This window comes from Ammospiza nelsoni, chromosome 10 (assembly GCF_027579445.1).
Source record: "Ammospiza nelsoni isolate bAmmNel1 chromosome 10, bAmmNel1.pri, whole genome shotgun sequence".
In the NCBI taxonomy this organism is placed as follows: domain Eukaryota; kingdom Metazoa; phylum Chordata; class Aves; order Passeriformes; family Passerellidae; genus Ammospiza; species Ammospiza nelsoni.
In genome coordinates, this window is record NC_080642.1 from 5292295 (window position 1) to 5316682 (window position 24388).

A 24388-nucleotide genomic window follows, 5' to 3' on the forward strand; every position below is an offset into this window, starting at 1 on the left:
CCATAATCATCAGTGTCATCTTTGAGGATGGCAGCTTCAGAGCTTCTGGGGAACACTGTTCTTGTGAGATGTTCGTGTGGTAAAGGGGAGAGCTCCCAGGGGTGTTTTAAATCATTTCCTTAGAGACTTTTGAAGTGCAACAGCAAGACCTTGAATTTGACTGAATATTCTGTGGGGAGTTGGTGTAGAGAAAGAAAGAAAGAGGGCTGGTATGTTGTAAGCTGTTGATATGACTGAGGAATTAAATGGCTGCATTTTAAACACATGGAAGCCTTTCATTTGTATATATGTATAAAAATGTACTAAAAAAGAAGTCATGGCTTAGCCAAGGGATGACAGGCATCACGGAGTTGATGTTTATTTTTAATGTAGGACCATGCCCACCATGGTATATTTACTTTCACTGCAAAGATAATAATTTTGGAATGGAACTTACTATGAGGTTTCATTGGTGGGTGCTCTCAGAGAGCTCTTGGTATGGCAGCCTTTTGATGTTTATAAGATGCTGGGCTTTTACTTCTTGTCATCTTGACAGTTTTTTAGCTTTTTGGTGCTATTAGAGCTCATAATTCAATATTGGTTTAGATTCCTTTCCCTCCCTCCCCCTGTTAATTGTAATTTCCAGTTAGTTTATTGTGGGGTTAACACTCACTGCCTCTGATCTTTATGTGAAAAGTACGCTAGCAGGAAATGTGACTTTGTAGATAGAGTTATATATTTCTCATTTATTTTGTAGAAAATCCATGCTATTGAACCAATAGTAAGGTTCTTGTAATAAAGAGCAAATTGAATAAAAATGAGTGTGACAGGTAATTTAATACAAGCAGGAAAGACAAAACCATTTCTTTAGTAAAATCTGTGTCACGAACCTGAATCTCCAGCCACAGTAATTGCAAGTGAAGTATTTCTATTCTGGACAACCAGCTGATGGAATGGGTACAAAAGTTGCATTGTTTCTCTGATAGTCTCAAATATCTGCCTTGGACACATCTCTGTGCCGTTGCAAAGTGTTACATGGCATCACATTGTGATTTTAGCAGTTGAAAAGGGAGCTTTGAGGTCTCTAATCTCACCAGCCAGCTGGCATTTAGACGCTCTTTGTTTCAGCAGGGAAACAGCATCCATTTGTTTCCCCTGCAAATCTGATCTACCTTGGAAGAAGAGTCTTTTGAACAGGAGATGGTTTCAGTGATCGACCTTTAAACAAATTTCTGCTCTGGCAGCTGCATTGAGCAGCCACCCATGGACAAGTTCTGCTTTTCTGTCCTGGTGCTGGCAGCCCTTGTTTGGGTCCACAGGATGTCAGGTGTCACCTCCACAGCCCATGGAGACCCTCTGGGCTGGGATGATCCACTCTGCTGTGTCAGAGAAGCGCAGGGAAATTTGTGTTTTGGGGACCGTGGAGAAATGCTGAATAGCTGTGGAGGATTATTTTCAACCTGAGAGGTTTAGCATGCTCAGTGCGCATCACATGGATTACTGTTCTACTGCGAACAGCACTGTGGTGTTGGACTGGCCCTAAAAGGATCAACAGCAATGCTGTCATTACCCCACACCTGAGTGAGGACTTTTGCTGTCTGGATGGGAAATTGGTAACAGGCAAGATCCTTCCTTAACACAGCAGTGAGGAAAAATCCCTTAATCATGATGGACTGGATAAATACAGAGCCAGGTTTGATTTTTGCTGGTTTGGGAGCAGCTACATTGTAATTGACTTTTATAAGCTCGATAGTGTGACGGGGAATAAATAAGAGGAGTAGGAATTTACAGTTACACTGTTTTATTTTTTTGGGCGACCAATATTAGTGACCCATTAACATTTTGTATTCTATGAGAGCTTCAGCTCTCCCTTTCTGAGAAAGATATTAAAAATCCATTGTAACCATGCTATGAAATCACCAGGAGTCACAAGAAAATAGGAGTAGGTTTGATGGGGTTAAAAGAATAAACATTTATTCCTTAAAATAGATATACTTTACAGTGACATATAAAAGCACTTGTAAGATGCAAGGCCTAGATATAACTTTCCTAGAACCTTGGAAAGGACTTTGAAAATCAGCTTAAAGGATAAGATTAAAAAAAAGAAAAGGATATGACCATACAATTTTGGGATCCCCACAGGGAACTTTTGTTTGAAGTTGATTTACCAACTATAATGATGAATTGAAAGTTAATCGTCAATTGCCAGGATAAAGTGTTCTGAACTGTAATGATAAAGACCTGGATTTAATTCCCAATATCTTGATTCCTTTCCTTATCTGTCTGTGCTTACCCTTTCAGGGAACTGAGCAAACAATACTCTCGTGTACTGTGGCAAGGGTAGTGTAACACTGCTTAGGATGGGACTTCAAAAGAGGCCGCAGCACACACAGATTAACCACTGAGATTTCCCTAAGGGGGCAGGAAATTGCAAAATACAGAACCAGAATCACAAGTGTGGTGAGATTTGGGTTGAAGTGGGACCGAGGCATGGAAATATAGGTGAAAGAATATTCTATTGACATAGTAAAATGTAATTGAAAGCAAATAGAGAAGGATTAAAATGCTTTAAAATTTAAAATGGTTGTAAAGACACTGACAGACATATGGAAAGGTTCAAGTGGAAAGAGAAGGAGAAAGGAGTGTGAAGAATGTAGTATTCAAAATTACTATCTCTGTTCATTATTAGACCCTCTACCAGAGATTTGTCTTGCCTTTATAGGATATGGGAAATAAAGGGGATATATTAATTGGGTTTTTTTGATGTATCCCTTTTAACACACAGCTTTCAGAAAAGCTGGAGGTTTTGCTTTATTTTTCTTCCCACTGTAGTGATGTGTAGAGAATCAAAAACATTACAGTAGCTTTCTCTTAGCAAGCCTTGCAAAATACATTTCAACCAGTTAGCAGGAAAGGAAGCCCCAAAAGCTCTTTTATCCTAGGTGTTACCAAAAGTGTATAGGTGCTAACAGAGGGATTTTTCCAGGACCAAAGTGTGGGAGACTGAGGCCAAGTCTGAACGAGAGGGAAGCCTCCCCTTTTGCAGTATCACCTGTACCACTTTTGCGTTAGATACAGGCGCAGGTCTAGGTTTGCTCAGGCAATGCAGAGAAATTTTTTTGTCAGTTTAGCAGGTATATTAAGCTTAAAATGTGCTTTCTAGATGCTCCACAGGTTCTCAAAATTAAATCCTAGAGCTGACATGTGAGAGCACAGATAAAAGAAGGACATGCATGTGTGTGAGCATGGTGCTGTCCCCAGGGCAAGGCGCATCCATGGCAGAGCCACCCTCTGTTTCTTCTCGGCCAAAGAACCTGCAGCTCCCAGCAGGCTGTGGCTGTGTTTAGTCGCAGAATATTAAAATATTTTGGGCTGGAAGGGACCTTGAAGGTGACCTTCCAGCAGCCCAGGGAGGAGCAGCACTCTGGTGTGTGCCCAATGCACAGCAGCAGATGTTACCTGTGGAGGGCTGTGCAGTCACTGCATCTATTGACACAGAGTAAGGTGAGTCTGTGCTGATGACTGTGGCTAAAACCAAGTGGGAAAGGCACTGTTGTGTTGTCTGAAGGGAGATGAAGCAGTACAAGTAGCAGCTGGATGTTTACCTTTTCAAAGTGCTCATAATTTTCCATTCGGGGACTAGAAAAAGTAGTACTTAGAATATTTCTGTTGTCAAGAGATTCATAGAATTTAAGCCACACAGATGAAGGAAGCAATTAACAGCAGAGAAAAAAAGACAAAGGGCATCCAATTCCAGTGAATGTGAAAAAACTTAGTTTGCACTGAGATTTTTTATAATAAAGAGGCTTAATTATGAGGCTTTGTGAGAAAGAGTTTAGACTATTGTTTCTTCCTGAGGTCTGTCTTGTATTTCTTGATCTGTATTTCTTCTTAATCATGAAGTTACTTTTCCCAAGGTCACAAAAAAAAATGCAGAAAATGTCAAAGCATACCACAAATGACTGAAAAGAAATGTATTCACTGGTGTTTCTTAGAAGAAAGGACTTAGCAAAAACAAGAATAAGAAAAAATATACTGCATAATAGCACTGCTGTAATATTTTGCTGCAGGAAGATAGAGAAAAGGATGTTGAACACTTTTCCCAGAAACAAAACTATTTAAAACTGGTCACTGATTACCTGAAGATTTTTTAAAATTTTTTTTATTTTGCAAAATGGTGCACAAATAAGCAGCATAGCATTAACCTTCTTAAGGTTTGGGGGTTTTTTTGCAAATGAGCCAGATGGTGGGTATAATGATCTCACTTTTCAGTGCTCAGAATGTGTGCAGGCTTGGTGAAGAGGAATGCACAGTGACATGAGAGATTTTTAAACCACTTCTGCCACACTTTTATGTGGCCTCAAGCAAACCATTTCATCACTCACCTATTTTCCATTCTCCAGATGGAAATGCAAAAACATTGGTACTTCAGAGGTGAGTTGTGTTGTAAAGTCATTCATTTCTAAGATATACTCACACACACAGGAGTGCTGTAAGAACAGCAATAAATACAAGAAATGTTGAAGCCAGAAAAGAATTGAGGCTCAAAAGGCAGGGAAAACAAGAGTGCAAAACTCACTTGTGGGCCTCTGAAAATTCCTCCTATGGTTCTAGCTCATATCTCAGAAGTCCCTGAGTCTATATAAGCCCATACATTGCATTTAGTATTAAATTTGCACAGTACTTGAATCTTTGACTTTATATCCCCCTGCTCAGCCTTTAAATGCTGCCCAAAGCTTCTGTTTCCGACCACTCAGGGAGAATTATGCTTAAGTCACCTTGTGTTAAGCCTGTGTTCAGTACTTGGATATATTTCCCTCCTGCTATTCCACTTACATCATGTGATGCCAGTATGTTCTGGGTTATCTCAAGCAGTTTACTGGCATACATGTTTATTTTCTCATTTCTGTTACATATCTGTTCAGTTTCCTGTTTTCTGAACTCTAGAAATTAATTTTAGCATGGTTTTATCATGTCTTGCATTCACAGAACCTGACTCATTTCTGGTGCCATCTGTTGCACACTTGGAATCTTTGCATTGTGCTGCCTAAAATCTGATAATCAGAAACAGCCACATTATTTCCATACTGCCTCATATGCACTTATCAGACCCAGGGGCCTGCCAGGTAGTGTTAAATTTCCTTTTCTCCCACAAAATGCATGGTACCACTCTGCTTTTTGAAATGCTTATAGAGTTTTTTTCTCTAACTTTGATATTGTGCATAGACTTAAAAACAAGGCATTAATTACAGCAACATTTTTGACAACTTTTTAATGCAAAACGCAAAATAATGGCTTGCAAAGGGCATAGCTCAATGTTTTTAGGAGAAGACTTTCAATTCCAAATGGCGTTAAAGGCAGAATTTAAAAAGTAACGTGTTTATTGCAATTCTGTGTTCACTGTATTAACAGAATCTATCAAATATTCATGGTGTAATGGGTTCTCTTCTTTCAAATGTGGAATTTTCTGTTTTGCTTTGCTGCAGAAGAGCAGTGCATCTTGCACGGCTTCCTGCCATTATTTGTACAAAGATCTGTGGTAGCAGTGGAGGGTTTTCCAATCCAATGGGGCTTATATGGGTGATTTGGACATTGGAACAGGATTCTTATTTGTCTTTGCAAGTCACCATTACACCTGGCAGAGCGGGGGTTTCCTGAAGATGGCTCAACACCTCCTGCCATGGCAAGCAGGCAGTGAATTCCTTGTTTTGCTTTCATTTTTTTCACTTGTTGTAGAATCACAGAACCACTTTGTCTATAATAACTTGAATTGTTGTAAATCCAGTTCAGTTTTAAGCGCAGAAATCTCAAGGAATCCTGGCAGTCTTCCTTTTAATATATGCTCCCTCTGAAGAAACAGCACAAAGCTGCCTGATGTACATTTCTCAGCTTTATTCCAAATCCCCTAATAAGACAAGGAGCACGAGTCCTGCCCAGCTGCTCCAGGAACTCTGAGCCTCAAGGAGCTGGGAGTGTTACACTAAACCAAATTCTGTATAAAGGACATCCAGCCTTAGCCTTACTCCTAACAAAGAGCACAGGAAAATCCCATTTTGACCGTGCTCATCCTGCTGCTGGAAGAACTGTTGGGAGCAGGCAGTGAGTGGTGAATCCCTTTTCCTCTTGCAGACACCTCTAACCACTGCCTAGGGAAAGAATAAGCCACATCCAGTTCTACTCTTATTCCCATTTCTTCTTCCGTCCTCCTCTTGTGACCTCTGTTAATCCCTTTCATCCTCCACAGCCAAAGGAAACCTACATCTAAAGTTTCTCTTATCCTTTAACTCTTCCAAAAATAAAATGTTGCGGCAGCTTCTGAGAAATGCTTTTAATGTATGCTTAAGTGCCTGTGATATTCCTGCAATGATCTCAGACATCTGAGTGCTGTGAGAACTACTTTATTTTTAATAGCAAAATATTGACCTAGGACTGTGGGGTGTGCTTCAGAAAACAGCAAAACAGGAATTCATCCTTTTACAAAAGGCTACCAAAGGCTTATGAGCCACGTGATTTCCACTTAGCCTTGTAAAGTAGGGCATAACTGCAACTTGCTTTTGTAATGTGGCCTTGTACTGGCTTTCTGCCTTTTTCATTTTTAGAAAAGACTGTATTTATATTTGTTTGGGGGCATTTTACATAATCAGGGAGTCATGGATTACTAAAATGGATCTGGAGTTGTAAATGCAACTCCAGGGTCTCAGGGCACTGGCTGAGTGTCAGATTTAGCACTAGACACAAAATTTCTGTGATTCTCCTTCATTATGTCAATCACTGTTGGTAACAAGTAAATAATCTTGTAGCACATTCCTAATATTCATCCAAGTGTGTTTTTCATGGTTTTTTTTATTTTTCTAAAAGAATCATATTTCCAAAGTTGCCAGTGTAACTGCAGTTTTCCTTTCACAGATGCTAATTAACCTTTGACTAACTTAAGTATCAGTAGGTGTGGGAATTTTTCATACATTTAAAGTAATGGTGGTTTTATTCTCATGCATTTGCCCACTTGAAGAGCTTACTATGCTATCAGAAAAGGGAAATTATTTTATATAGCTTGAAATATTAACTTGCTTTTGATAGCATGTCCTAAAGTTTAATTAGCTCTCTTGGAATTTTTTTCTAGGTTGCCTAGGATTCTGCTGCTATGCAGTGGCTTAATCTCTGCCTCTGCAAAGTATTTAAGAAAAAAGTGTGGTTAAGGTATAATTTTACAACTTTACATTTATTTTTTAGAGAGGTCTACACTGAGCTTTAGGCACCATAATGCATAATTATTAACCTAACTGAAAAGCACCAGCATTGGTAAAATAATTAAAAGGAATCAGCTGGCAACTCTCTACAGACTGTATCTGTTCTCTCCTTTTCCTCAAAGTACATTTTAAGGCTTCTCTGAATTGTCTTCTCTGAAGTATTTTCAGAAGATCCTGTTCATGTAAGCAGGATGAAGTCAATGATGCTCACAGGAGTTACTTGTGTATTTAAAGCTGCTCAAATGCTTATGTCTTAAATGGTTTGCCACACTATTACTGTAGCCTTGATTTCCCATCTGTACAACCTGCCTTAGGTACATGAGGTGATTTTCATTTCCTCATTTTACTTTCTATGAGAAACTGCTCAAAGAAATGCCTCCTTTGAGCCTGAGTTGTACTGTTTTGAAAAGTTTGTTTTCTTTATAAATTGAAGACAAAAAAATCAACAGTTTTAAAACAGCTTGATGGCTTATGATGGTAATAAAACATACTTTCTCTTAATTTTCAACAGTTCAGACTTCTATATTAGCAAATAAGCAAGTATGTGATCATTATGGCATAATGTTCTTCTGCCTAGTACCATTTTAGGAGCTGAGATTTGCCTCTGATTACAATCTCAACTTCTTTTTCTATTCACTAGCACTATTAGTCACCCAATTAGTCACCTGATTATCTTAAATTAATGCTATCAATAGATATGTTTTCAGATTTGAGTTTGAAACGTTGTATTTCTGGCGACGCGCTGCGATAATTACTCAAATGTCTTTGTTAGATGGAGGATGACTTGATGCAAAGTGCCCTCATTTTCCTTCCTTGCGCTGAAAGCAAGGAAATCCGAAGGCTTTTGGTTCTACCAGAATTGTTCTGCACAATTTTGCTCACAACAATTTGAGAGGGAAACTTTATTGATTTGTACCAGGTAGTGATTTAAGCGATCAGTGTTGTTCAGTGCCTGATCAGGATGGACATGCGGAGGAATTAAAGAAATTCCTATTAAAGAAATTCTCTAAAGAAGAGAAAGAAATGGACTGCCCAGGGAAGTGGTGGGGTCACCATCCCTGGAGGTGTTTAAGGAAAGACGGGGCATGGATTCAGTGCCATGGTCTGACAGGAGGGTGTTTAGTCAAAGGTTGCACTTGACCATCTCAGGGGTCTTTTCCACCCAAATTCTTTCTGTGATTCTGTCATGTTCAGATGCAGTCACATGCCTGCCCTTTTCCCTTCCTTATTCTGCCCACCCTGCCTGCCCCCCACATTTCCTCCTGACACAAAACCAGATAAACCCAGGCTTACAGGACCCAGAGGAGAGAGCAGACATGTGCTGCAGGATGCCTGAGCCATTCCCATCACTCAGAACTTGGTTTATTGGAGCTGCTGTTTTGTCTGCAGCAGGGCCTGCCTGGTGCCATGCTGTCACAGGCAACTTTTATGAAAAATCCTTTCCTTAGGATTTTTCCTCCTGAGAAGCCGAGAGGCCTCAGGAAAATGCACAAAATGTAAACAATGGTTATCTGCTGCTGTGGAATGCAACAGGTGCATCTGGGATTGGTCTCTTGTGGTTGTTTCTAATTAATGGCCAATCACAGTCAGCTGGCTCAGACTCTGTTTGAGACAGAAGCTTTTGTTATCATTCCTTTCTATTCTTAGCCAGCCTTCTGATGAAACCTTTTCTTCTATTCTTTTAGTGTAGTTTTAATGTAATATATATCATAAAATAATAAATCAGCCTTCTGAAACATGGAGCCAGATCCTCATCTCTTCCCTCATCCTGGGACCCCTATGAACACTGTCACACCATGCCACAGTTTTTACGTTCTAAAAAATGTTAAATTGGGAAAATCTGTTACATTCAATATTTGCCCCCTTAGAGGATATCTTATTTCTGTGTTCCATCAACCAAAATCATGAAAGCAGTGAGGAAAATGGAGCTGTTAATGTTGGCATCCATTCTTCTGGGAAGATATTTGTGTTTTAAGAGTGATTTCTGTGTTATACAGCTTACTGGTCTAGTAAGAAACTTGGATACATATTTACAGACATTCATTGTGACTCATCAAGTAAATCACACTCATTTTCCAAATTAGTACTGTATGCCTATCAAATATGTACTTTCCAGACAGCTGTGGTCCATTAAATATATAATTTTCTTCTTAAGAAAATTAAAATTCAAAGTTGAAATGAAACTTTGGGGAAAATTTTTAGCAAAATGAAATTGAAACATTTTTTTCAAGTGAGAAATTTTATTAGGGGGATATAAAAGGACAGGTTATCTTGGCCTGAGCAAGTGGGTGTAACAAGACAGATGTAAATGTAACCTCTTGCTGCTAAAGTGATATAGGTTTCTAGATATTTTGTTTTCCCTTCACAGGTAATGAAGGGTTATTTTTACTTTGAAGGATGATGGGAGAGGAGGATCTTTATTTCAAGCTTGAAACCCAAAATAGACTCTGCAGTTTAATATTTGACATAATAGATATGACAGATGCAACTAGTTGGAAGACTTTAAATGTTCTGTGAATTTTGCATATGACACACACTGATTTGAATCACCCATCTGTGTTTCAATGACGTGCACTAATTGCTCAAAACAATAGAATATCAGACTATTATATAGGTGTGATGCTACACAATGCACTCATTTTAATGAGAGCTTATATTCAGTCCATCCTGTCTGCATGAAATGAACTGCACAGAAAGAAATTAACAATTAATTAACCAATTTTATGGAACTGTAGAATTGATTGTGGCAAGTAATGAAATTGGAGGGATCTGCAGTGATGTGAGCTGTATTGTCTGTATGGTCTGTGCTTGCTAAAATCTCTTATCAAGGTGGTCCTTGCTTATATAGCTCACATGTGGGGAGCTACATTTAGAGTTTATAGTTTGGGTGTGTCACAGTAGTGGTAATTAAGTGCCAGTGGCTTCTGGTCACATTGTGACATAAATTTCATTGCTCATCAGTGGTTCCGGTGGAAGGCCCAGGGAAGGGCACCTTAGAAAACAAAGGATGCTCTAACACTGCTGAGAATGATGTATTTCATTGCAGCATTTATGTTCTTTGAGTAGTTGTGAGCCAGTTCTTACGGGGTTTGTGTCAGCTCCTCACAGTTACAACCACCAGTGGAATTTTGAGTTCTGTGTGTGTTATTCAGAGCAGAGGAGTGTGACAGTGTTCACAGGGGTCTTATGTTGAGGGAAGAGAGAAGAGAGGATCTGACTCCATATTTCAGAAGGCTTGAGTTTTTATTTTATAATATATATTAAATTAAACATATACTAAAAAATAGAAGAAAAGGTTCTCAGAAGGCTAGCTAAACTAAGAATAGGAAGACATGAATAACAAAGGTTTGTGGCTCGGACACTGTGTGCAAGCCAGCTGACTGTGACTGGCCATTAATTAGAAACAACCACATGAGACCAATCCCAGATGCACCCGTTGCATTCCACAGCAGCAGATAACCATTGTTTACATTTTGCCTCCGAGGCCTCTCAGCTTCTCAAGAAGAAAAAAATCCTAAGGAAAAGGTTTTCATAAAGAGATGTCTGCGACAGAGGAGGGCCAGCTCAGGTGGGATTCGCACCGATGTCAGTCACACCTCTGGTTTTGGGAAGCAGCAAAGGAAGGGCTGCAGCTGGCTGGAATCCAGAGCCAGTCGAAATCTGCCAAAGCTGCTCTTGCACTGGGGTCATGCAGTGGGCTGGGATGGAGTCGGAGGGTGAAGTGATGGGGAAGGAGAGGGAAGAGCCTGAAACTCCTGTGAGAGCAGCTCCAAGCTGAGGACGTGGCCCAGCTCAGCAGACAAGCACTGGAACCTCATCCAAACCCACAGCGAATCGTGACTTTATGTAAAAATGCTTTTAATTTACAAACAGTGCTAATTGCAAAGTTGGGTTATTGCTTTACGTTGAAATATGAAACAACTCTAATTTTTCACGCTTTCTGATAATACAAAACTACTAAATTTCTTCTGTTAAATGGACCATTTAATTCATGTTTGTCCATTTCTACAAAACATTTGGAAGCAGACAAAAGTCTTTGTCTATTCTACAAACCTTTCAACACAAAGAGACTTACTGAATATTATTGATCAGTAATGCTGGCTGGCGTGTTTTCCAGGAAACCAGGTTTCACCAATAAAAGACAAGTAAACACAGTTTATTATTTATTTTTGGGGAGTTGATGTCAGTAAAAGGTTCCTTTTCTTTTGATTTCAAATATTCTGTCTGCATCTAGTCTTCCTCCAGCAGATATACATAAACTGTGCAAAGAAAATCCCAGGAGAAAGAGAATTATTTTTTTAGCTCTCACTTTAGCAAAAATATGTGGAAGCCATCTATGCCCACATACATTTCTAAAACTTTCTCCTACATTTAAATCACAATGTTAATATACTCTCAGTGCATGTATATCTCTGAAGGCATGAGTTAAAAGCTCTCAGAAACAATTGAAGTTAATTGGATTGTTCCCATTTGTCTACATTAAATACCCTGCATTTACAGTTCAGTTAATAATCCCTTAGCTAAAGAGCTGGAATGAATCTGTCTAACACTGCCAAACATTATTGAATCCACAATGCTAACAAACTAACTAATTGTACAGGAAAACTTTACATTTTAAATTCTGCCTCCTACTATGGAAATTACTGATTACTGCTGTGGAAGTGAAAATGAGAACCAAGATTGCTTTTGCTTATGAACCCAACAATCTTTGCTGCCCCATAGGAACAGACCAGCACTGTCTGTTACAGGAATGATCTACACTGCCCTCAGTGGTTTTGGTAGTTTGATAGTCTAAAGTACAGTCCTGGTGCCAGTATTTGGCTGTGCTTGCTGTAGGCATTCATTGTGCCCAGCAGGATGGAGATTGGGTACTCTGATACTTGGTTGACTTGGGAAAGGCTCACAAACACTGTTTGCTCAGATAGTCTCAAAAATATTCTTCACAGATTCTTGTTTTTACATTCTAAATAGAAGATGCCATTTGCCATTCTAAAGAAACCAACCAACAATTAAGGAGTTGACAATTAACTCACTAAAGGGTTCAAGTGGTTATAAAGTAACTGCTGTGTGTAGTCCTTGCCCTGTTTAATTCAGCTAGTGGTTTTGTTACCAAAGGGACCCATTCATGAAACCTTGGACCATCACTGTAATTTAGTAGTGCATACTCTTAATTTCATTTATCAGTATTTGTTAGGCAAAAAAAAAAAGCACATTTTCCCCCACTAGTCAGTGTGAAACTCTTGGTAACTGTGCCCCTGCTGTGATCCCAAGCAAGCTGACTTCCAGAAGGAAAACAAACAAAAACAGAAGTGAGAGTACCTTTTGTCCAACACTGAGAAATGTTATGCCTTTATCTGCTCTGCATTTTGTTGCTTTCCTCCAGAGAGCAGGGTTATTGTCAGCAGATAAAGAATTAGAAATGTCATATTGTCCCAAACCTGTCAGCTCTCACCTAAGTGGCTGTTGTGAAAATGGAAGCAAGGGCTACTCTGACATTTTGCTTTTAAATTTGCTATGCTTTTTGTAAATAATATATTGTACTTCTAGACTTGACATTTTTTAGATCTGTTTCGTTTTGATGATCATTTTCTATTCACCAGCTTCTGTGTTAAGATACTCAATTATTAAACAGGAAGCATGAAGGCAAAGTTTCTACCAGAAGGGTTTGGAGCCTTCTGTCCATATAGGAGTCGACAGTAGCTCTGTAAATAAAACCTGGTAAAACTGGGTATCACTGCCTGTCTGGAGTTCTGCTGGATTAGAAGTGATGTGCTGATTTCCTTTCATGCTCCATTCAGTGTAAGGACTTATTTTTCTATTCTTTTGGGAATCCTTAATATAACATGCAGAGCAAGTCAACTGTACTTTCAAAACAGGTACTGTGCTAACACTGAAAACATGTCAAAATGAAAATGATTTTCCTTATGACAAGTATTTGATCCCACTAATCTTCAAGTGCTGCCTGTGCTGTTCTGGTTTTGTGACTGCTTCATTGCTGAGATGTTTTGCGATCTCCTGCCTAAAATTATGCTCTTCTAAAAATACAGAATGTAAATATGAGAGGATAAGTGGGGCCAGGCACTTTCCTTCTGACAGCCTTTTGCATAAATGCTGTCCCCTAAGCTCTCCCATCACCATTTCTCAGAGCTATGCACTTTGATTCTGTCAAAAGGTGTGGTAATGAGAGCAGATATAATGATGTTTCTAAAAGCTGGTGACCACACTCCAAATAAATGGCCTTAAAGGATGCTTTGAAAGCATCAAATAGCAGAGAAACATTTGACTTAAAGTACATTATATTCTTTCCAGGATCTAAGTTAATGGAAAGACTGTGGTTCTGAACACCAGGCTATTAGTATCAGTATTAATTTCTTTAATGTATTTCTGTTTCACAGTTGCTCAGAGCTTCAGAAGTGTAGGAAGAAATCCCTGTGTTAAAAGGCACGTAGGAAAGCCTGCTTGTTTATATATGTACACATATTTATGTAGCCATGTATAACTAAAAGGAAATCCTCCACCTTGCAGGAAGAAACTGTGTTGGGTGAATGTTTTTCAAAGCATTTGGACATGACTGTACATGCAAATATAGGAAATTTATCAGAAGTGTTATTTCTGCCCTTGAGATCACAGGAGACCAACAAGGAACAGCCCTGTGACTTAGGACCAGCATCAGCGTTAGGCTGGGAAGTTCTGGTCCCTGCTGGAGACATTCCTTGACATTTGATAACAGAGGGTGCAGTTCTGCCCAGTTTAACCTGCTGGGAATGATTCAGAATACACGACCTCCACTGTGGTTTCTTGCTATAGCATCAGATTTTCTTTATGCTACTCAGAATGTGGCCAGAAATGCAGAGATTCAGAGCCAGCACAAGGGCATTGAAAGGGTGATCCATAAGAGCTTTGTCTCTGAACTCCCTGCCCTTCTGTCTGCTGAGCATTTGTGAGGACAGGGCTGGATTGCAGTCAGCTGTACACGTTTCTTCTCCCCTTTGCCACTTTTCTGAAGGAATTCAGCCCTGTGAGGTAGCTGGATTCCTTTTACTGATAGTGGCTCACTCAGAAAATGGAGAAACGAGACTTGTATATCATCCCTGATGTCCGTGGTTGCAGGAGTGTGAGTTTCCAGATGTAAAACACTGCACAGGTTGCAGTGAGTTACACAGAGCTCCAAGCATGTGCCTTGAAACCAGATGACATGAAGTGCATTGGGAAGAGGGGTGGGAGAACTTATTTCATTCCAAACTCTGTATGAAAATATTATGCACAATTAACTTCATTTTCTCTGCAATGTTCAATTACATGGTTACATGAAGACCAATTTTGTTCTGCTATTTGGGTGTTTGAAACTGGGCCTTGGGAGAGCTGGACTGTGTGCTCAGCTGTGCCATAAACAAACCCATGGAGCTGCTGCAACACCAGCCCTGGCAGTTAGCAGAATTAGTCAGGAAAAAGGTTTTTCCAGTCCCTAGCAAAGGAAATTACTTGTGCAGAAATCTCAAAGTGATCTCATCTGTTGGGACTGCTGGTTTGGGATCTTTTCTTTGCAGTAAGAGAGAGATTTAGGGACAAGATTAGAAAATTTATTTATCCAGTTATTGTTTTGGGCAGAGAACAGAAGGCAACAATGAAATAAAAGTGAAATAATATTTTTAATGTTATTTTTGCGTGTAAGTATATGTTTATTTTGTATTTATTTTTCATAGTGTAGCTTATTGCTGTAGGTGACCCACCCAACCCATCTGAATCAACCAAAATTCCCCCAAAAAGCAAACAAAAAGATAGAACAAACCTTACCAGTTGATTACCTAAATTGATGGTGTTTTTTTCAGCTGTGTCTTTGTATGTCCTTATACAAAGGATGCACTCACTGCATCCTGACTTGCAGGATTTCAACTTATTACAACAATGCTAGAGAGATCTTCAAGGGAAAGTGAAGATTAATGTTGATATGTTAATGGTAGTTGTAAGTCTTCCTTTGGGAACTGAAAATTTGGATCTTAAAGTTACAGATCTTTAGTTCTATTGCATGAACTAAATATGATCAATTTTTATAACCTGGTAGTCTAAAACAAGTTCATATCTTCTTTAAAATTAGGAAGCGATTTGATTATGAGAGCTGTGGAAAATGAAAGCAGATTTTTATTTGTATGTACACAGACTAAGAAGCAATGCATTTCTAAAAAGACAATTTAATTTCATTGCAGAGCTTTGGTTGTGTGTTCAAGAGATTGAAATCCTATTTGTTGATTAGATTTATCCACAGAATAACTGAGGGAAGTTGGAAATTTGGGATGCTCCTGTCTGTTTATCTTTTACCCCTGAGCTGACCTTCTGGCCCAGATGCAAATTGAGCAGTTGTGTTAATGGTAGTGAATCTATCTTAATAATATTGGATTTAGGCTGTTGACTTGAGAGAACTTACTCAGAGGCTTAAAGTTAAGCATGTCCATAAGTCTTCATTAGGTCTGGATTGTGGTCATTACCTGTAGAGAGGGAGAACTGATTCATGATCTCACAGCTCAGGTGGTGGCACAGCATGCAATGCTGCATTCAATTCCCTACAGCACAGTGTCACCCTGAGTAGGAGTGTCTGTAAAACAACATGAATTATTAATGCAAACAGAATGGTGGAATCTGTGTGAACTTGTGACACAAGCATGTGAGGTGGCACTGGAGTCGTAAATGCTGATGTTAATGCCAATATAACAGCTTGCAATTTCCATTTTCCGTGTCTCTCACCCACCCATCCCTCAGCTCTGCAGCACTGCAGCTGCACTGTTCCTGGCCAAAGGCATGGGCTTTGCTGCTCTGTGCCGACCTTGGCCAGCAGAGTCTCGGTCCCTTAGACAGGAGAAAAGGAATGTTTCAATCTCTGGTGGGTGGGACACCCACTCCTTTATTCTGAGTGTCTGCTCCATTCCTCACTTCCACTGGGATAAAGAAGTGAATAAGTGTCTTTCCTCTTTCCCCTCTGTAGCAAATTATTTTTCCACTGGCTAGAGCTAAAGCTGGAGTGTCTCAGAAATTAGGATGTGTGGAATAACTCCCAGGGTTTTGGCTCTTCCATGGAATCGTCTCCTGTCCTAGAATTCTCTCCTGTGCTAGATGATGTAGAGACATGAGCTGTGAGCTCACCCCAGGCCTGTCAGGATCACCCAAATATCCCCAGGGCTGGCCTTGTCCCCTCTGTGTGTGGGGACACCTCACCCACCCACCTGCACCTATTCTGCTCTCCCTGGAATGGTGCATGGCTCCATGCAAGGCATATCATGGAACCAAAACCCCCTGGAAATGGAAGTGGATTTAGGGAGTGACCTATTTTGAAGGGAATGGGATTTACCAAGGGCCTGTTCCCAGGACATGTGAGCATAAAGTGCCTGAGCCTCTGAGAATACAGAGAATTTCAGCCTGCATCTAAAACGGGAAGCAGAAGTGAAACTCTCCCCATGTTCCCAGATTCTAATCTTATTTAAATTCACACATATCTAGCATGCAGTAATGAAACTCCTTCAGATTTAAGGGAAATCAAGATCCAGCCAGTGTGATTAATCTTGGGAATAAAAAGGTTTGGGATTAGATATTCTTTCTGTGTGACACTTCAGCAATATGCTGTTATAAAAGGCACAGCAGGAGTTAGTCTTGAAGTGTCAGAATAGCTTCTTTAGTGACAAAGCATTTATACATGTAAATTTTCAAAGAAAGTTGGCAACCCTTTTGTGGGTTCAATTTGTACCTGTCACTCACTCGCAGATGCAAATTTGAGTTACTTGCAGCTCTAATTACAGAGCTTGATTGTCATCACAAATCAGGTAGTGAGATGTGAAACTACTGAGGCTTGTGCCATCATTTGTTGTTAAAACATGAATGCAAATGTTGCCATCAAAAAGCAAAGTCGGCCAGGGCTTTGCCCTGCTGATAAGTATGAATATTACAAATAAGTGCAATATGGAAATAAAAGGAATTTAATGAGATGGGGGGGTATGTGAATAACAAGGAAAGCAGTGAGTGTGTGGTGAAATCAGGATGATAAAAAGAAAAATAAAAAAGAAATCAAAAGATTGTTCTGTCTGTTGCAGCAAAGTACAACAAAAGAATTTTTTTAAGTGTTTCTTAGACCCAGCTGCCTTTTGTACCTTCCAAATTTGTCTTCTCTAAGGAATCCTAGTTCTTTTATTTTTGCTGGGAGCTTTCTAATTTTCAAGTGAAAGATGATGACTTTATAAAATTATTCATCAGATAACTATTGTGCTGTAACTTTCTCTTCTGTCATCACATATATGCATATGTAGAGAGAGTTATATTTCCATCTCAACATATACAAATTTGATTTCTCTTCACAGAAAATGTTGAGGTGTGAAGATTGTTAATTATAACCTGTCATTAATTTCTTTGAAATTAAAAACTAGATATAGGTGCAACATATTATTGTGCCTGAGCTAATATCCGCTAGACAGCGGTAATTCAATACAAGTTTGTGGGGCTTTTTAGTTGGAGAATCTATTGGGCAAAAATGATGGTAGAAATAACAAAGAATTGATTGTTTTATATTTGGAACCAAAGGTAGAGTCTAAAAAGATGAGGGAATTTCACTTCATGGATTTTCAGTGCTCAATTAAGAAATGGGCTAATGAAGCAGTAGCTGGTTGGGGACACATTGCACAGTGTTGCAACCTGGTGAATTTTTCTACAAGTATAATTTCAGCAGTCAGCCTTGTCTCTCCCCCTTTCCATCCAGCAGAGACACCTTACCTCAAAGAATAATTATTGCTATGGTGATTTCTAAATTACTGGATCCATGGAGCCTACTTAACCTGATGTAAAAGGTCCTTTTTTCTTCCCCACTTCCCTCATTACCGAAGGAGAACATTTTGGCCCTAACAATGGCTGTATACATCAGCCCTGATTTATTAAGTTTAGAGGATTTGCACTGTTGTTTTACAAAATGGTGTCAACTTGCAGCATGACTCTATTTGATGATGAATAGCTTTCCCAGGCCAAAGAGCTAATGGCACCCAGAGCTTCCCTGCCTCCCGCACTCCCGCGGCCCGAAAGGCCACGGATAATTTCTGCCGAATCCAGCCCATAAAGAGAGAATTTATAATCAGCTTTAATGTATTTGGGAGCTAAAGTACCTTAGTCCTTCATCAAAGGGAATGATAAAAACCAGAATTAATATGGCTGGGTTTAATTATTTCTGAGAGCGTAATTACTCTTGAGCTAACTGGACAGGAGGTGTGTTATTTCTCTTACTTTGAGCGGAGGAAAGGCATTTACAAATCACCATCAGGATCTAAAAATGCATCATGTTAGTGCCTCAGCACTGATTGCAACACAAACAGAATAAATATTTGAATAATAATTTAAATAATGCAAGAACTATTTTTAAATTAAGCGAGTATAGGCTTCGTTAGGAGCGCCTCCTGCTCTCAGAGTTTCTTCAGCTTTTGTAGCAAGACTATTCCTTGCCTTTAGGAAACATAAAATGCAGTAATCACTTTCCCCCCTTTTTAAAGTGACTTAGGGGTCCAATTTCCCATTAGCATTAATGAGAGTTAAGGGTATGCACCAACATGAGACTAAACCTTAGAGAGGCTTTTGATAAGTAAATCATCTTTGCATCAGCATTTTAGAGGCTTTAGTATCCTCTTTTTCCCCCATTAGTTATGGTACCTGATTACTTTGTTGATATTTAATATTTATTACATAAACTTTAGCTAAAATTTAGGCTGGCATAGTAAGGCAGCATTAGCTGTTTGAAGGCTTGTGAGTTAAACATAGTAAAATCCTTTGTTTTTTATAATGGATGCCCATTTTTGAAATTGAAATGCTCAAAAAGTAAAATTAATTGGGCCTTCACAAAAGGTGAAGAGAAGGCTGGAGTAGAACAACAGTGAAAAGTAACTGAGGACAAAAGACTTCTGGCAATCATAGTTTTGTAAAATATTCCTTTTTGTTTCATTGTCTCATAGTCCATTGTGTCTTAGTATCAATATTCTTAAAATTAGCTTCTGTTACCTGAAAAGAATATTAAAATGATGAAAGAACCCTAAAATATCATATATTGAATGAACAGTCAGTGCTAAAGAAATAAACCTAGTTGGGGGATATATTTAATTTACAAAATCATAAGCTATCTGTAGAATATTAATTGAAATCTGCAGGAAATATCTAAAAATTATACACTTACTAAGCAATTTTAGTTCTGATTTATTTTTACTTAAAAAGGCTATTGCTGCTACATTTTGTAGGTTCTTGCCATAAGATTTTTATTCTGTTTATCTGCTTGTGACTTCAGAGTGTTTTCCTGTGTGAGGACTCAAAACATCAATCTTTCTTTATGATCATCCAGACATGGCGAGGCTGTTAGTCAGAGTAATCAGTTATCTGGAGAATCAGAAGCAAAAGCCATTTCTTACTGATTTCAGAATGAGAGTTATTGCTGAAAGGGGTGGAATTCTAATCCAGAGCTTCTCTTAATACCACTTTCATGACTTCAGAAAGTGTCTTCAGCATCTGAACGTGGAGCAGGGAATGCAGATCATAATAGGGCTCAGTACTTGAAACAAGGGTTCAGCTACTCCTGAACCCCTTGATTTTGCCCTTTTAGACAGCCCAGCAATTAAAACAAATCTAAATTAATCTTCACAGCACCTCTTTGTGTTTAGATAAAATATGAGGAGTTCACACCTGCTGCGTGAGGGCCAAACTCTGCTTTGGTCCCTTGGACTCGGAGCATTACAGTTCCAGGAAGCAGAAAACCTCTCTGAAGATGCAATAAATGATATTTGCAGGCCAGAGTGAGCTTGTGGGAGAAATAATCTCTCATCTGTTTCCCAGGCACTGTGAGTGGTGCCTGGTGGCTCTGCCACGTGTCTCCACAGGGATGAGTCCTCCTGCTCGGGGGATGTGGGGAGCAGAGAGCCCTTGGATTGTGAAACAGAGCTACGGCTGTATTAAAAAACATGTTTAATTTATGACAGCTTAAAAATAGGTCAGCCCCTTTGCAAAAAGGAATTGTCAAGCACTGGAACAGGCTGCCCAGGGAAGTGGTTGAGTCACCATCCCTGGAGGTATTTAAAAGATGTGTGACTGTGGCTCCTGGGGACATGGCTTGGTGGCAGCCTTGGCAGTGCTGGGTTAATGCCTGAGCTGGATCTCAAGGGTCTTTTCCAACCTTAACAATTCTATGATTTTAGGAAAGATGGTCTAATTGTTTGGCGTTTTTTTTTTACTGTTTTTCAGAGAATTTCAGAACTGCATAAACATGATAAATATCCAGGTCATTTTTAAAGCTAGCCCCAGTCATGCTTTACCATATTATAAAATCAGAAATGGTATGAGACTAGACATTTACTTTGAGATGGTTGATGCACTTTGTAATTGAAGTTGAGATCTGGAACCATGATCTACACAAAATACCTGCCAAAAGCCAGCTATTAAAAAAAATTGTAACACACACAATCTTGGTTTCATCTAGAAAATAAATTGCCCATCTCTGTGCAAGTTGTTTGGAGAAATGTGTGTTGTTTGGCTTTCCAGATGCCACTTTGTACCTTTCTGGTGACTTTTAAAATTCAAAATATAAGAAGCTACTAAGAACATGTGTGTGTGTATAAATACATATATCCTTGCCTGTGTCTGCATCTCCATTCTTAAGTACACAGCTCTCACCATTCTTAAATTAACCCTTCCTGTTCTCTATGCTGAAAACCCTTCCTGAAAATATTGTCATTCTCTGCTTAGAGTTTTTATTCTTCTGATTTTACTCTTTTAGAAGTAAATTTGTTATGGTATGAAAATGCTGGGCAGAGAGATGTTTGAATGTGTGTGTTTGGATCAGGACACATTATCCAGATACCAAATATTGCAAGATTATGCCCAGGACTTGTGGTAGGAAAAACCTACATCACCAAGGCTTTCAGTTGAAGAGAGTGATTGTTTCAGGTGTGATTATAAAAATGCTTGTGTTTTCTTTATGATGTATAATTCTAGTGTTCTGTATTTAGAATGACTTATAAACTATACTCCTGACTGATGCAGGAATTAAGGTATTGAGCTTTGGCTTTCAGTAATACAGTCCAGTTCCTACATTCACAGTTAAAGTCTCATGGTACTTCATGATTTTTTTTCTGTTTCTTAAACCCATGCACCTGGTAAAAGCATTTTATGATTTTTTTTTAAAAATGCATCACTCAAATACATGGTACTTTGCCTATAAAAGACAAGTTTAATGCTGAATGACTAATATCCTGTAAAATAACAGAGAGCTTTTTAAATACAAATGTTTTAATACTCCACAGTGCTTGGATTTAATGCATGTCTCTTGCCTACATCTACTGCAAATATCAACACATACTGTTCATCTCTTTTTTTGTTGTTGTTTTTGTCTATTGCTATTTTATGCATGAGGAAGTTCTTGTTTTCTACTCTGTGCTTGGCTGGCTTTTTCTTTTTTTGTTACTTAGCCCTGTGTTTCTACTGATTGCTTTTTCGCATGCAAATTACAGAATGTCATGGAAATGAGAGAGCTCTGAAAAAAAAGGAAAGATAATGCTGACTTCCAACTGTCTTTTGTTTGTGTGTAAGTGTGTAAAATATATGACGTGGAAATATTTTCAGAATGGCCTTTGACTTTCCTTCTGGTGTATATTTTTATTTCTAAGTAAAAGAGTGGGTGTTTTTCCCATTGGAAAACATGATAAATCTATAAATACTTGTTAATAATAGAGGTGTTGGGTATAAAGAAATTTTTTCTCATCATCCTTTCATGGAGATAAGGAATTATGAACCTGGGTGCTTTGCCCAAGCTAAAATTTCAATTCAATGCAACTTTTTTGCATGAAACTAACTCTGGCGCATTGAAACCAATGGCAAAAGTCATTGTCTTCAGTTGGTCTGGGATTTCACTCTTGTTTCTGGTTTACATATGGATTTTCATGTTTTTTACAAATATCTCAGCAGGTAGTCAAAGGTTTCAAGGATATCTACAGCTCTATTTAAAAGAGAATGTGATGAATGTGTCAAAAAATCCCAAAATTAAACCTGTGCTTATCTTTATATAAAGCATGAGCTTAAATGATTGAATTTAGAAATGTGAATTAGCATTTGACAGAAAATATTGTTTTAACCAACTGTCAAGCCTTTTATTAACCACCTTATTGCATCAAGTGCAAGAGGTAATTTGGCAGTTCTTGTCTCCACTATTCCTAATAACAGCAACAGGAAAAAAACAATTAAATGAAGTGGATAACTACAGTCTATGGCGGGGTATGCTTTTAGTAAACAAGCTTTAATTCTTCATTTAAAAACAATAAAGCACTGGGCACTCTCAGCTTCTTGTGCTGGATGTTTCTAATAGCCATACCCCCGAGGGAAGGTTTTGCTGTAATGTTTGAAAAACTTAATGAAAAATGGGTTGCTATAAACTAAGATTTCCCTCCCTGAAAATGTTTTTCTTGAGACGTCCGTGGGAATTTAATATTCACTGTTTTTTTTCCTCAGTCTTGTATATTCTTGAATTGTCTTTTTTCCTCCATTTTCTCCGTTCTTAATCCTAGGTCCCCTTACAAAGAAACAGACAGATGATTTAGGTGATAATGACGGTGCTGAAGATGAAGGTATTTTTTGCCGCCAAACTGATTTGCATGACAAGGATCCCTGAAAATCTTTTTTCTCCCCTCTTTTTTTGACTTCTTGTCTTCTTTTGAAGAGTTTTTTTGTTTTTTTTAATTCCCATTTTTGATGTGTTTTGTCTTCTTGCTTGTTGTTATACATATATATTTTTAATTTTTTAAAAGAAAGAATGTTGTTAAGTTCTACGTTTTGATACAAAAAAGTAACAATATTTAAAAAGGAGGGTTTTTGTTTTCTTGAAATGGACTTTTGATATGTTGCATCCCACCTTTTGACTGAATTTTGTCCATACTCTTTAAACTAACACTCTTTTAAAGTTTCTCTGTACACCTTTTTGCATGTTTTCTAACCCTATGTATTTCACCAAGTACAAAGATGTTTCTTTTTTTTTTCACTGACTGATCTCAGTTTGATAAACATAGAAAATATTGTGTTTATAAAAGGAAAAAATTCAGAACGTTCTTTAAAAGTGTCTCTTAAGCAACAGAACTTCCCCAAGTGCCAACCCATCTGCATTTAGGCTGCAATGAAAAATATTTAATATTAAAGGCTACCCCACCTCCCTCCAGAAGGGAGGCAGCATTGCCTGCTGGTGAAGCTCTGTGGAGCTAAACTAAAACTAAAAAAAAAACCCTCACCACTTCTGTTTTCTGCAAGCATACAAAGATGTTGATCTACTTGAGCTGACCCTTAGAAAACCCTATTACCAAGTAAAATCAAAAGTTTGAAATGTCAAGCATGTTATTCTGTTCATAAATTATGTCTGTTGATCATGAAGCTATGCAGATTTGATATTTTTTCAGGGCTATGAAAATGGTAACAAGGGGCTCTTTTCCTGAGCAGTCTCATCCCTTCAGGTAGATGTGCTTCAGAGTTGTGAATCTTAAACACACACTTTGAGTGGTTTATGGTCAATGAGTAAAACAAATTACCATATAGGACTGGTAGAGTTGCTGCTTGCTTCTCTCTTAATATTTGAGGTGGCAGGGGGAAGTTGGCCAGATGAAAATTTACTCGTAGGCTTGAAAGGTTCTTTACTAAGAAATTTTTCATCACAGGTAACATCAACTACTCTAACTTAAACAGAAGCACAGAGTCTTTCTAGAAAAGATTAAGGAAGGCAAATTTGAGCATTTAACTTCTTACCCAATAATTGAACACAGATTTTGTCACAATTTTATGACTGATTTATGATCCTTTACTGGATCTGTATGTTAAGCATACGAATGAAAGCCCACCAGCTGGGCCAAAATTTGCAAGATTTGATGGTTTTGATAAATTGGAAATCTCCTTTGAAAGCTCTCCTGTGGTGGTTTAAGCCAGCAGGCAGCTAAATAGTACAGAGCCAGTCACTCCTCCCTGAGGGAGAGAACTGGGGAAGGAAATATAAAAGTAAAATTATTAATTGAGATAAAGACAGTTCAATATGACAGGAATGAAATTAAATAATAGCAATAATCGTGAGAAGACAATGAGGATATGCCAAACACGTGGTGCACAGAGCAATTGCTCACAGCCCCTGGCTTAGA

At 38.6% G+C, this 24388-nt stretch overlaps 1 protein-coding gene across 2 annotated transcripts in view; it reads left to right on the plus strand.

Moving 5' to 3' along the window:
- Window positions 1-24388, plus strand: part of NLGN1 (neuroligin 1) — a 375596-nt gene that overhangs the window by 150989 nt on the left and 200219 nt on the right. For both annotated transcript variants that reach the window (XM_059479156.1, XM_059479155.1), the window contains one exon: window positions 22784-22843. In XM_059479156.1, coding sequence (XP_059335139.1) covers window positions 22784-22843 — 60 coding nt within the window. The remainder of the gene's footprint in view (window positions 1-22783; window positions 22844-24388) is intronic.